The 14589-nt window shown below is 42.5% G+C and overlaps 2 protein-coding genes across 2 annotated transcripts; both read left to right on the top strand.

Moving 5' to 3' along the window:
- Positions 1-1533: 1533 nt before the first annotated feature.
- On the top strand, positions 1534-5501 carry LOC134439977 (uncharacterized). The gene is made up of 3 exons (XM_063189905.1): positions 1534-1545; positions 3623-3848; positions 4435-5501. Exons 1-3 carry the CDS (start codon positions 1534-1536, stop codon positions 5487-5489), a joined length of 1293 nt encoding a protein of 430 aa, XP_063045975.1. The 3' UTR covers positions 5490-5501.
- Positions 5502-8148: 2647 nt separating this feature from the next.
- On the top strand, positions 8149-10960 carry LOC134439696 (cytokine-like protein 1). Its single transcript, XM_063189604.1, has 4 exons — positions 8149-8376; positions 8479-8523; positions 9058-9204; positions 9331-10960. Exons 1-4 carry the CDS (start codon positions 8230-8232, stop codon positions 9427-9429), a joined length of 438 nt encoding a protein of 145 aa, XP_063045674.1. The 5' UTR covers positions 8149-8229; the 3' UTR covers positions 9430-10960.
- The last annotated feature ends 3629 nt before the right edge of the window (positions 10961-14589 follow it).

Raw genomic sequence — 14589 nt, 5'->3', positions numbered from 1 at the left:
TTTAGTACAATAAAAGCATGACTGAAGTGTACTTAGCATGTTAAAAGTGCACTCGTGCTTTTTGTGCTAAGAAAAAGTATGTTTACAATATGCTTATTTAAAGTGTACTTAAAATTAGATGTAATTAAGTTGCTCTCAAAGAAAGTACACTTAGCGAACCATACTTCAAGTGGACTTGGAAGATGTTTGGCTAAAGTGTATTTAGAGGAATATACTAATAGTGTTCTAATAGTGAACTTACTTAAAGTGTATTTTTTAATAACATATTGCAATTGTACTTTTTAAAAGTGCAATATGATTACACTTCACCCAAATGTCTTCGAAGTGTGATTTTCTATAGTGCGCTTTAAAGTAAATCGCTTTAACATATTGCAAGTACACTTTTTCTAAGTGCACCATGATTGTACTTCACCCAAATATATTCAAAGTGTGCTTACACAAAGTGCATTTACCCATCATGCACCACCATGCATGTCCCATCATGCAATGCACATCTTGGAGCTAAATTTCTCAAACAGGAAGCCATTTATCTTGAAGGAATTTTTTTGGTTTGCATGAAAATATTACTCATTGTTATATTCTGTGTTTATTGTAGGGGTTTTTAAAATTTAAAGTGGTACACAAAAAATGACCATGTTCCCACCGTCATTATGATGGTCACGTATATGTTCTGGTATATATAGGCTCACACTTCCCATGCTATCATGGTGGGAGGTAAGTTGGAACTAGTTGTTCAAACAAAGAGTAGAGGGTCATCATTCAAGATCATTTCAAGTGATCAACTGCAGGAAGGTGGAGCAAGATCGAAATAAAGTGATATGTGTATCTGAAATCTCTGTAATCATGCAATCATTGTTAATGTCAGGTGTGCTAGGCATGCATACTGGAACTCTACTGTGAGAAGTGGCTGTGTGTAATGTACAAGCTCTGAGGACCAGCATGGATTGTAGTATTACATTTATATCATGTCATGTACTTGGGAGTGGACTGTAAATATACTTCAAGCATACCTGTTATATATTTACAATACTCAATATGATGTACTTTTTACAGACTTAAAATGTTCCAATGTAGTCCAAAGAAGCATGAAGTTAATATAGCCTACTTTTATTGAACTTCTAGTAACAATAAAATGTTATAGAAGTGTACTCAAGCACACTCTTAATGCCATACGAATGCATGAAAAGCGTGTTTGGAGCATACTTTCAAAAGTATGCTTGTAGTGCACTTAAAGTTGTCCAAAAGTGGTGCCAATTTAGCATCCTCAGTGTGCTGCAAGTGTGCTGAAGTACTGCTAATGGTAATACTAATAGTGCAATGAAGTGCACTTTAAATCGCTGAAAATAGTACACTTTGTACTAAGTACGGTCAAAAAAAGTACACTTTAAGTATATGGGTTTTTCACCTGGGAACGCAGCAAGTGTGCATTCAGTGTAGTGACAGCTTTGAGGAAGAAGCTGTTCTTCATTCTATTGGTTCTGGCTGGTAATGCCTTGTAGCCTGCCACCTGCCAGAGGGCAACAGTGTGAGGAGATGGAAGCCAGGGTGCGAGGGGACTTTAAAGATACAAAATTCAAAAGACACCGCACACTGCTTAGCTTACTGTTCTTTTTCTTACTTTATTTTCCAGGGTCGCTCCGAAAAAAACAGTAAGAAAAAGCACAGTAAGTGTGCAGTGTCTTTTGAATTTTGTTCATTGTTCACCTTCTCCTGCCTCACACCTGCACCTGCATTGCTGAGGGCTTGTGCACAAGGACTTTCTTGAACTTGGGTCTTTAATCATACTGCTGGTTCTATTTAGACAGCAGGAGTTGTACATAGTGGCTATGGGAGACAGGGAACAGCCTATGATGTTTTGTGCTGTTTTGGTCACCCTCTGCAGTCTCTTCCCATCAGCCTCAGTGCAGCTTGAGCGCCACACTGACTCTGCATAGGTCAGCAGGCTCTCTATGGTGGAACGGTAAAAGGTCACCAGCAATCTTGAGTCTAGATGTTCTTTCAGTAGCCTACTCAGGAAGTGCAATCGCTGCTGGGCCTTTTTTTTAAACCAGAGCTGAGGTGTTTACTGACCATGAGCGATCAGCAGAGATGTGTACTCCTAGGAGTTTAAACGAGTCCATTCGCTCCTCACATTCGCCGTTGATTTATGGCAGTCATGGGTGAGCGGTTAGGGCGTCAGACTTGTATCCCAAAGGTTGCCGGTTTGACTCCCGACCCGCCAGGTTGGTGGTGGGAGTAATTAACCAGTGCTCTCCCCCATCCTCCTCCATGACTGAGGTACCCTGAGCATGGTACCGTCCTGCTGCACTGCTCCCTTGGGGCGCCATTGAGGGCTGCCCCCTTGCACGGGTGAGGCATGAATGCAATTTCTTTGAGTGCTGTGTGCAGTGTTCCCTTGTGTGCTGTGTCACAATGACAATGGGAGTTGGAGTTTCCCAATGGAGCTTTCACTTCCATTGATATACAGGGGGGCAGGAGCATCCCTGTTTCGCCGGCACTCCAGGATGAGACTCTTAAACAAATTTTTCTACTAAACTGCATTGTCATTTTCCAAATTACATTTTTGTTTCTCCCTAAAAAAAACCTTAATTTCGATTTCAGGAAAACTATACTTCCATGTACATACAAGCAAACATATATTGTATGTGACTCCCCAACACCTCCGCAACCCCCCTAAGGGTCTCGGCCCCCTGTTTGGGGACCACTGTGTTGGACCATTCAGGGCCGCTGACAGCTTTGGCCAGGCCCAGGACAAAATTGTCTGAAAGGGCCCCTTAGCCAATACATACAACGTAATTAGGACCCAATTCTGGGCCCCGCTCTCCCTGCGCCCGGGACAACTGTCTTATTTGCCCCAACTGTCTGCACCCCTGAGGCCACGCATGACTATCCAGCACAGCACTGTGTTCTGGACTGGTTTAGGGTACCTGAGGGGCACGTTCACTCACGTCCAAATAAGAGTTTTGCAATATTGGATGTGATTTGGAAATGATTTTGGGATTGGAATTGGTTGAGACTTGAGAGTTGTGCATGGAATAGAGAAACCTGCACTTGGCTGGGACAGACAGGCAGGCAGACAGACATAGGCTACAGCTTCTTGGCACAGTAGACTTGTCTAAACACCTTCACCCATAGACATGGGCATGAATGAGGAACAGGAACAGTTTGTATCACTATCACTCATCCTTTTCCAGTAAGGGGGCGTTAGGAACCGGAATGCATCCATGCTTTTGCAATTGTGGTAGACTGTCTCAGATGTGTGTGTGTGTGGGGGGGGGGGAGCATTTGTCTTGACGTCACCGTATTTTTTTCATAATATACGCAAGTTTTTGACCCGTTTCCGGTTTACTTCCTTAACTACCCCTGTATATGCCCGCCACTTCCGTTCTAACGAGCTCCGATTGAAAGTTAGCTTTGATCGTGTTCGACGCAGTGGGGAAAAAAGGTAATTGTCATGGAAAATGTCAAGAGGAAAAGTGGTTCGGGAACTACGTGTGCAGTGGTTGGCTGCACAAACTCAAGGAAACGCCTGAACGAGTGGTTAGGTCGAGAGTGTTTTGACCACAAACCAGCCACAAAGAGGGAATGTCCATGCCCTCCTTTGTTTACTTTCTTTCGCAAGCCTGATGCCGACGCAGAATCACGGGCCTGGCTGAAGGCATTAAATTTAAAGAATCCACCCCGCAACGTGTTTGTGTGTTCCCATCACTTTGTGGACAAGAGGCCAACCGAGGGTAATCCGTATCCAGAGTTGTGGTTGGGATACAGTCGCTTAACCCAGCCGAAGAGGAGGCGAGTCACCGACCGGACCCCTGCCCCCCCTAAGAAACGTAGACTTCCATCTGATGGTAAGTACAGCAACCTCAGCATGCTAGCTAGCTCCACTTAGCGCAAATGTTAACAAATTATGAACTTGTTAACCTTATGAGGGTAAGCAACATATCCGTGTATCAAGTCATCATTGGACTTTCATATTTAAATTGCCCTGTTCATGTTAGGGGAGAGATGGGAGACCTGGCGACTGAGTGTCTGTTCACTTGCTCATTTGCTGTCAAATCACCTCACCTGAAGTTTGTAGGGCGTAGCATACAGTAACTCTCAGTAACAGTAACATTTTAATGTGCAAGCCTTCTGTATTGTCAAAGTAATTTACAATTTGCCTACACATGTTATTTACAGATGTTTTGGCAAGTGTATACTTACATGGATGGAAGAAATGTCACGTTTTCAAAGTGTGTGTGTGTGTGTGTGTGTGTGTGTGTGTGTGTGTGTGTGTGTGTGTGTGTGTGTGTGGGACAGAGAGAGTGTAATGTTGTAGTACAATTTATGCAGCTGATGTTTTCAGATAGATGACTACTACTCAACTCAGAGTATAAGCTTATGTTTTTTTGCACATATTAATGTCAGCTACTTGTGTTCTCTTCCCCTTTTTAGATGCTCCTGAAACCTGTCAGCCTGCCTGCGAGACAGAGCCTGCCTGCGAGACCGAGCCTGCCACACCAAAATACAGAGATGCCCAGACCCAGTGGGAGGATCCGTCACTGACTGACCACACATACTGTTCAACATATCAGTCTGTTAAAGTAGATAAGGCCACGCAGTGCGAGGATCCTACTGTGACTAGCACCACAATCATTGATGATTCCAGGTCTCGGCTGTATACAGGAGTGCGCATGGTTCAATTTTTCACCATGGTGACGGCGTTGTTGCCTTTCAGTAAGCCATCAATTACCCTTCCTGTTGTAGACCAAATCCTGATGACCTTGATGAAGCTAAAACTAAATTTAATATTAGGAGATATTTCTCACCGTTTCAGTGTGTCTACATCCATGGCGAGCATTGTGATTAGTCACTGGATTTGTGTGATGGGTGAACAGTTCAAAGTCCTGATCCCCTGGCTTCCAAGAGAGACCATTCGTGCCACCATGCCCTTACCGTTTCAGAGGAACTATCCCCGAACCACCTGCATCATTGACTGTGCCGAAAGTGCCATGCAGAGAGCAACAAATCAGGATTCGAGGAGTGACACGTTCAGTCAGTATAAATCACGCAATACTGTGAAATATCTTGTCGCTGTGGCCCCTAATGGGCTAATCATGTTTATATCTGAGTCATATGCTGGCAGAAGCAGCGATAAGTTCATCACCATGGACAGTGGTTTCCTTGATTATCTTAGGGCTGGTGATGAGGTCATGGCGGACCGTGGGTTCACCATTCGAGACCTGCTTAGTGAAAGAAAGGTCAGTTTGAACATCCCTGCATTCACCTACAGGCGTAAGCAGTTGACCAATGAGGAGATAACGCGAACCAGGCGAGTAGCCAATGTCCGTATACATGTGGAAAGAGCAATCCAGAGACTAAAGGTCTTTAAAATTTTATCCCAGACCGTTCCCATCAGCATGGCATGTAAACTGGACAACATCTTGATCATCTGTGCTGGCCTAGTTAACCTGAGAAGCCCATTGATCAGAATGCCTAATGAGATTTAGAATTTTGCCTTGTATCCCTGTGCACAATATTGTAATTTGTTAATATTGTAAATTATTTTTATAGTGATGTTATTGTGTGGTCTTGTTTTGTACTTCACTTTTTAATGTAAGAATTAAATACATGGTATTTCTTGTTGAAGCCATTCGTTTCATTTTCTCAAAACATGTAATTAATCTTGTTATTAATGTCCAGGATGAATGTACTATGAATGAATTGTGTTAGAAGAAATTGTAAGCTTAACACTCTAAAGAAGATGGGGGAACACATGATTGTAGTTTCATAATGATTTGAAATTTAATCAACATTTATTTTCAAGTCTGTACAAGAAACATATATCACATTCATTAATATATTACATTTTCTAAACACCAGACATCTGCTGGCAGGCACCCATATGCATCTACATAAGGCAGCTTATTTTGGTTTTACAATGCTGAGATACCTACTGCAGAACTGTAACCTTCCCTCAACGAAATCATCAACAATTTTTGGGAGCATGTGGGAAAAGTAGAATGTGCGCAACCTTGGGATATGCTCCTCAACAAAGTCTTGGTCATAGGGTACTTCTATTTCTAGGTGCTCCGTTTTGTTCCAGATGACCAACTTGGCGTGCTGAAGCCCTGTGCAGTACATCCCAAGCTGAACCTGCATGTAGTAGCCCTTTTGACCGTTAGAGGCAATAAGGTATTCTACCCTATCGCCGTTTGCCACAGTTGTGATTTCACAGCCCTTTGTTGCCAAAAATTCATCCATTGACTTGTTTCCCATCACTGGTGTTTTGATCTCTAAAAGAGTGTCTTTGTTAATCACTCCATCGGGTGATGCTGCAAGCCACGGCTCCATTTTACACACCACTAACCCTTTACACTCAATGCTGTTGCCCAGAGTTTCCAAATGGTCCCTTGCCACTTCCTCCCCCTCTGCTCCTTGGCGAGTTGCGGCATTGCCACGGAAGGATGGATGTAAGTGCTCTGACAAAAACTTCTCAGGCGCTGTGGTTAAGCGAATGGGCACCTTTTTTGCTGTGCTTGCTGTAATGCGCACTCTCCTTGCATCATGCCAAACCTGTTCTTTGCTCTGTTGTTTGGTAGCCCTCTCAATCTCCTCAAACTTGGGTGTGGGCATATCAATGTATTGATTGTAAAAAGTTCTGCATTTTTCACAAGCCAGTGGTGTGTGGTGCTCATCATGGCTTAGGAGATGGAGGTGTGGGCATGGTGTTGGATCAGTGATGTTGGTGGTGTCGGCATTAAGGCAGAGCTGAAGGAGGCTATCCCCAGGGCAATTGAAAAGTGCTGCCATTGGTGAGGCAAGTGCGTTCTTCCTCCACTCTTCATGACTTCTAAAGAGTCTCACCTCCTGTGCTGGTTCTGGAGAGGAAGAGGATGGCTGTGCAGTTGATTGCAGCTGGTAGAGGTCTGTCCTCTTGTGTCTCTTGAAGCTCACATACTTCATCTTCCTCTGTCCAGCATTTCTTTTAGACCCAGCATTCCACTGGTTCTGTCCGTCTGTGCAGGCGAGCCCGGTTTTGCCCTGTCTCACAGCATTTTCTACCTAGAGAGAGATATTTAAAAACAGGGCATTAGTATTGTAATGAGTTAAGAAATGTGTTATTCGTGTTGCCACCTGTCCACATTTTTTACTGATTGTCCAGAATTTTAATGACCTATCCTGGGGAAAAAAAAAACCTTTCCTGGACAATGAATGAAGGATAGCTTACAATTGCGTAAGCAAAGCGGTCAATTGAGTTTGAAATGTCCAGGATTTTTTTCAGACAGAGGTGGCAACCCTATGTGTTATTATGATCATCCTCTCTCACACACGCGCACAATTTTTCCAGGAAAAAAAAAACTTTCCTGGACAATGAATTCAGGATAGCTTAACATTGTGTACAAGCAAAGAGGTCGACTGAGTTTGAAATGTCCAGGATTTTTTTTTTTTTTTCAGACAGGTGGTAACCCTATGTGTTATCATGATCATCCTCTATCACACACGTACACTAACCAAGTCAATATGATGTAGTTCAACTAATTAAAGTCATAAAAAGATATATAAGCCTAGAGTACAATGGTCAAATAGTTACCTTCCACAGGATCGCAGCTGCATGGGAACAAGATCTTCCAGGTCCAGCGACACACGTACATCCAGCTGTTTTGATGTCTCCCGCTTCTGTGGTTAGCACCCAAGCATTGTGCCAGGCGCTATTCAAGCACTGACTTGGTTCAACATCGGCTTTCAAATAAACAAAACGTTCGTGCTTGTAAGACATTATGCGACCAACTTTCTGACTGTGCAAATACTGATATGCCTCGGAGGCTTTTAAGTTGTCCATGGCTTTTCCATCCGTTGCTAGGGAGTCCACGAAATAAGCACAAATATTTCCATACGTTACGTTCGGCCATGTTGTCATACTATCCTCCCAGTTCTGCACATAATCCGGGTGGGGGATAGTAACGCCATCTCCTGTTAAAGTATTTAAACTGTGTTCCCACATTATTAGCGTGCGGTCTAAGTGTGGGCTGTCAAGGTTTGTTTACATTGGAAAACGCTGTGCAGCCCTTTTCCGGCGGAAGTTCCATGCATTTAGAAGAGTAATGGCGCCACCCAGTGTTTGTGACGTAAACTTGTCTATACTCCCCAAAGTCTATAAAGAACGGTGCCGAGCTGCGGCACGGCACGCAGGCGCAGACTGGAGTCTTGTTGTGAAGTGTGCTTAACCTTTAAACAGCTGTAAACAAAATGAAAGTCGGGATTGCGGCTTTGATTGTCGCCGTTGCCTATGTTTGGGTGACGGAAAGTGCCCCGCCAACATGTTACCCGAGGGTGTTGGGACTAAGCAAGGAGATTATGGAGATACTAGACAAAGTCCATAAAAGCGAACGCACGGTAAGTCATTTTTGGCGATATAGCTCTAACGTGGCCAAATAACGAATAGGCTAGAGGACAATACTCTTATTACTGTTTAGCTTAACAATGATCTCTTTGCAGAAAGACTGCGCCGAGGTGTTGCCGAAGCTGTTTCTGGATGTGCACGTAAGTGAGATGGTCAACTTGGATAACCTTTGTAACAGTTGTGAAGCCTTAAATTACCCAGCTGTTGACAGCCGAAAGTGTCCCACAGATTATCACACCTTGCAGTCTGTTAGACGTTTTCTGTCCCTTAGACCAGTGTTTCTCAACTGGTGGGTCGCGACCCAAAAGTGGGTCACGGAGGGGTCTTGGGTGGGTCGCGGAGCCTTGGTGTAAAAAAAAACGTAATTCTAAAAAAAAAAAAATCCAACTTTTCCTGCAACAATTTACAACTTTTATTTTGATAGGCTAGTGAACTCTGTGTCATCTGTCGTCATAGATACAATCTGAATGTTTATGCGAGATAGACAGCGTGCAGCCAGTCATTCGAGTCTTGGTTACATTTTGAGAATTATATTGAATTGACTTGAATGCTAAAAAATTGGGTCACGACCGAATGAGAGTGGAAAATGGTGGGTCCCAAGACTGTTCCAGTTGAGAATCACTGCCTTAGACTATTGTATTTTTTTTTTTGCCTTTTGCCTTTTGCCTTCACAGAACTCCTGCGTCATGACCAAACTCCGAGACTTGCTCTACGTGCTGGAGAACATCCCCATACCGTCTTGCAAAACGCGCCCCAGGATGGTTAATCTCAGGAGGAAAGTGCGCAACCTGTACACAATTATCAACAGAGTTTGCTTCCGCGTAAGCTGCGCCATTTCTTATATTATCCTACATTGTTGACTTTTTTTAAAGTTTGTTTATTTATTATAGCCTATCAATGTATGCTTGATGCATATTGAAACTCCTAATGGCCCGTTTCCCAAACAGGATCTGGTATTCTTCACGGATGACTGTGTGGCGATTGAAACAGGACACAGCAGCCCTCGCTATGGAGAGGACAGACTCCAGCTGCTGGAGGAGCATTAAAGAGACACTTCTTCATTCTGAAGTTGCTGTAGCCAGGGCTGGATTAATGCACAGGCTAGATAAGGCTGCAACCTAGGGGCCCCCACCTGTCAGGGGCCCCCTGATATGCCAAAAGTGAAAAATTGCAGAATTATGACAAGATGCAATATTGAAAAATGCATCTGTTGTGTTGAGTACAGTTGGTTGGCATGTTATCTTAAGTTCCTAGCATGTAATCATGACACTGTGTATGCGCATTTGTTACGAAATTTGCCCGGGGGGGCACAGCAACCTGTAGCCTATAGGGGCCCCAGGCCATCCTAATCCGGCCCTGGCTGTAGCCTACTCAGATGGACCGCTGAACGAGTTGATACTAGCCTTGCTATATCTCTGTCTGACAAAAACCTGGACATTTTAAACTCAAGTCAAGTCAAGTCAAGTCAATTTCATTTTTATAGCGCATTTCATACACAGGTGCAACTCAATGTGCTTCACAAAAAAACAAAATGCAAAAAGAAAAAAGACAATTAAGTCAAAGAACATCTAAAAACACCAAGATTAAAAACACATGGTAAGAAGAAAAACATAAAAAGAACAATATTTTAAAAAAATGTGTTTAAAAACATTCAGATAAAAACATATGGTAAGAAGCAAACATAGAAAATAAAAATGATATAAAATGCAAGCTAGTTAAAAGCATCTGAAAACAGCTTTGTTTTGAGTCTAGATTTAAAGCTATTAATACTGGGTGCATTTTTTACGTCGTCTGGAAGCTGGTTCCAAAGCTGTGAAGCATAGAAGCTAAAGGCTGCCTCTCCACACTTTGTTTTGACTTTTGGAACCACCAGCAATAGACCTTTTTGCTTGTATGCAGTGGCATCATACATTTAGTGTCCAGGATCTATTTTTCCCGGGACAGACCATTAAAAACTAGCCGGGGCGAAAGCCAACTGTTTAGCCAAAATCTTTGGGTGGAGTAGGCCTACATAGGATGGCGTCGCCAGGCTAATTTAAAACCGGGACAATCAGGAAAAACCGGGACAGGTGTCAACACTATAGGCTTATATGATATGAAAAGCTGAAAGGACCAAAAACAAATGTAAAAACGAAGGGAACAGTTAGTCAGCACAGCGGTGCAGTTGAAAACATCCCCAAGGTGGAGGAAAACCTTCCACAGGAAATGTTCAGAATTCCAACCATTCCAATGAAAACCTTGAAATAATAAGCCCAATGTTATTTCTTCCCAGAGCCAAATAGAGTGGCGTTACGCCCAATAGCCCTAGTAGAACCTATGTAGTTCATTTATTTTCAGAAAATGGATATGCACTAGGCGAAGTGTTTCTATAGGTTGCCTATGCCTTCGATATAGCAAAACATACCTACATTGCTTCTTCTTATCACACATTTGTATAATTTTACCTAATGCCAATGATTTCAACCGGCCTGCACTTGACATCTAATCATCCAGCAACATATTGTTATGCATATGCTGATTTCTCTTCTTGCCTATGTATTTATTTAACAAACTGCGTGTTTAAAATAAAATAAAAAACAGTGTGTTCTTCAGGTTTGTCTGTCTGGGTTATTGAAGTTAGGGTGCCTTCATCCACAAACACAGTAATCCAGGGTGCCTTCATCCACTAACACAGCAATCCAGGGTGCCTTCATCCACAAACACAGTAATCCAGAAGTCAGACAATAGTAGTACAGCATTAGATAGCCTAGTGTTACCCGTGGGTTTAAGATCCAAAAAATAGGCCCCTATTTAATTTAACAGACGACATCATTTCAATGCACCTGTGGGATCCCTCCCTGGTGGACCAAAACATAATTTCTTTATTTTTTTTTTTTAAACATTGGAGCTTATACACAGTGTGTAGACCACTCTCTCACACTTTCTTGGTTATTGGAAATGAAAGGAATATACTGTATAGGCCTACATGTGAATGCAGTCTGATGGAGACTGCCGGGTGCCCCTGAACACCATGCGGAATTCCGCATTTCAATCTGTCTGGGCAACCTGCCTATATTCTAAGTCCTTCCGTGGTCCGGAAAAATCCAGATTTAATGAAAAACAAATGTTGTGCATAATGCGTCATCGGGAAGGTCTAGACTGATTGGTGGTGTGTCCACCAGGGCGGGACTGGTGATCTGACATGCAGGGCATTTTCCCGCTGGGCCGACAGTCCCCCGGGGCCGATTCTGTTGTTTTTTGTTTGTTTGTTTGTTTGTTTGGTGCAATTTAGATGGGGCAACCCATCTTTAAAATAGGCAGTGAACTGAGCTAATTAAAATATAGAAAAGCAGGGGGCTGTGTGAGCGGCTGGTCCATGCAAAAAAAAAATGCCTGGGCTGGTTTTGAGTCCCAATCCAGCCCTAGCGTCCACTGGTACACACGGGCATTGGAAAGACAGACACCTGTTAATCTTTATTCTGAGAATGTCTTGTTTATGGGAGATTTGCCAGAGCAGGCTCAAGACAGCCAGCCAAGCCAAGCCATGACCATGGCACATGGTACACACATGGGGTTGGGGGAAATCAAATGTAGTTGCATTACGAAAGCAGCAGACAAAAACAATGACCTGCCAAAGAAGGTGGAGTGAACGTTACCGAAGAAGACTGTCACATTTGTGGAGTAGTACAAAGTCTTAACAATGATCTGAGACCCCATTGGTTATGGAATTCCTGGAATATCGTGACAATTTTAGGTTTTTGCAGTCATAGAATTTGACTATTTAGCATGTACAATCAGGGAATATCATGGAATTTTAACAGTACTGTACAGTAGAGTTGAGGGTACCCTGAATGAGATATTGCACAAAGTAAGATAAAAAATGACCACCATTCCGATTCTTGGCGTAACATTTCGCGCGGGAGGTTGGAGCAGAGGAATCCTGGGTGAAGCAGACTTTTAATTTGTATCATGTCATTTGATTGTCCTGCTCCCAGGTCAGATTTTTTGTTTGTTTGATGGTTTGATGCCTTTAAACTACTCCTTCATATCGCACAAAGTAACCAATAGAAGTAGGAGCCCATCATTCAGGAAATGAATTCTCTGATACTTGTTTTTGGCAGGCCCGGGCAAAATAAATAAACCAAAAACAAGAAAACAAACAAACAAACAAACAAAAACGTCAACAACAAAAGAACAGACAAACAAACATTCCAAAACCTAGACTATTCCATTTATTTACATAATAATGTTCCATGTAATTCTGAACTCTGTATTTGTAGCCTACATGACACATTGAATGCAACATATCAAACATGCACCTTGAACACAACACATTACATCTAAATAACTGTTTAATGTTTTAACATATCCAATAGTGTGTAATCACATCCCTCACTTACAGTACTAATGCATGAACTAATGGACAGACGCCACAGGAGTCTTAAGCTATGAACCAACACATAGTCTACAGATGAGATGCCCCAATAATAGAAATACAAATATGGGAATCAAAATAACAACAATGTATTATGATTACTGTTGTTGGTGATGTTGTTATTACTATTAGCATTTTAGCACATAATATACAGTACTTGCTTAAAGGAGGATTACAGTCCATTTCAGCAAGCAAACCATAGGTGTAGCCAGGGGTGGGCCTGAGTGGGTCTGGGCCCGCCCACTTGACATCCAAGCCCACCCCATTCACACTTGACAGTCAACTGTTGCCTCATTGAACTATAATTAATGGCATAGGACTGAGCGATAATTAATCATTTTGTCAAAAGTCTGGTTCATCTTCTGTGATTTCTATGATTTCAATTTCAAAGTATCATTTTTGAGCACGATATTATAATATCTACCTACACACTTTCGGGTTGGGCCCGTCCGATTTTTTCTGGGCCCACCTGTTTTATTATTTCTGCCTACGCCCCTGATGCAAACTGTACTCTGTAAGTGGTCAGGGCATCAGACTTATAGCCCAAAGGTTGCCGGTTTGACTCCCGACCTGCCAGGTTGGTGGGGGCAGTAATTAAACAGTGGTCTCTCTCTCCCCCATCTTTCTCCTCCATGACTGAGGTACCCTGAGCATGGTACCGTCCCGCTGCACTGCTCCCTTGTTATGCTGTGTGTGGCTGCTCCCTTGCGCAGGTAAGGCATAAATGCAAGTTCATTGTGTGCACTGTGCACTGTGAGCTGTGGAGTGCTGTGTCACAATGACAATGGGAGTTTCCTAATTGTTCAGTACCAGAAAATGCATGCAGCGGTTTGTTTATGTAGCAGAGTGGTGTTTACCAAGAGTTCAAATCAAATATCTCTGGGTATCAACGAGACTCTGATCAAATTTTTTGCTGTGGACATACACATCGATATCCTCTTTGATCATGGGAAATTTGAAACTAGTGCAGAACGCAGATGCAAAGATATTGGGAAAATGCTGTTTTCGACAGGTCAGATTTACTTCTTCCGGGTCCTTCAACAACGAATATCTAATTACTAGTAGTTATCCTCTTGATATAAGTTACATGATTGCAAGCCATGACATGTGCTCTAAAAGCAGACACATTTTCCTGACATCATAATAGTAAAACCATTTTAAAATCTTTATCAATGTGTGATCAGGTCAGTTGAGACGCTAGCCTGTAATGCTAATTTCACCATGTAAAACCAATGTGAAGTTGCTAAAGGGTACAGTTGCGTACAGTATTTTGCTATCGGCCATGCTATTAACTCCCAAGGCTATTACCTCCCATTGATAAGAATGGTGTCTCAACTGTACTCTGCTAAGTCTCAACTGTACCCCATCGTTTTTAGCTAGGGTACAGTTGGGACAAAAGTGCACCTTTTTTGTTTTATTAATTACATAAACATTAAACATCCTAGAGATATGATTCCTTTATTATATTTGCCCACATCCTGAATACATGTTCTGTCCAAAACAACCTAATTTGTGTCTAATTTGTGCGTGGAAAGGGACAAAAATAAAAGTGTACCCAAATGTACTCAGTCTACCCTACCTTTTTTGACCATTTCCTGCACAGTGTACCTTTAAGAACCACAAAAATGACCCAGACAGTGGGCATATCTCAAAGTGAAGTGTTCGAATAACACCCATTTTCGCGAATTTCACCAAGGAGTATCCAATAATTAGTTCTAAGTGTATTTAATAAATACTCCTGCGAAAAATGGGCGTTACTCGCACTAGCAAGGCTAAAACACTTCACTTTTGA

Source organism: Engraulis encrasicolus, chromosome 23 (genome assembly GCF_034702125.1).
Source record: "Engraulis encrasicolus isolate BLACKSEA-1 chromosome 23, IST_EnEncr_1.0, whole genome shotgun sequence".
Lineage (NCBI taxonomy): Eukaryota > Metazoa > Chordata > Actinopteri > Clupeiformes > Engraulidae > Engraulis > Engraulis encrasicolus.
This window is presented reverse-complemented; position numbering and strand designations above follow the sequence as displayed.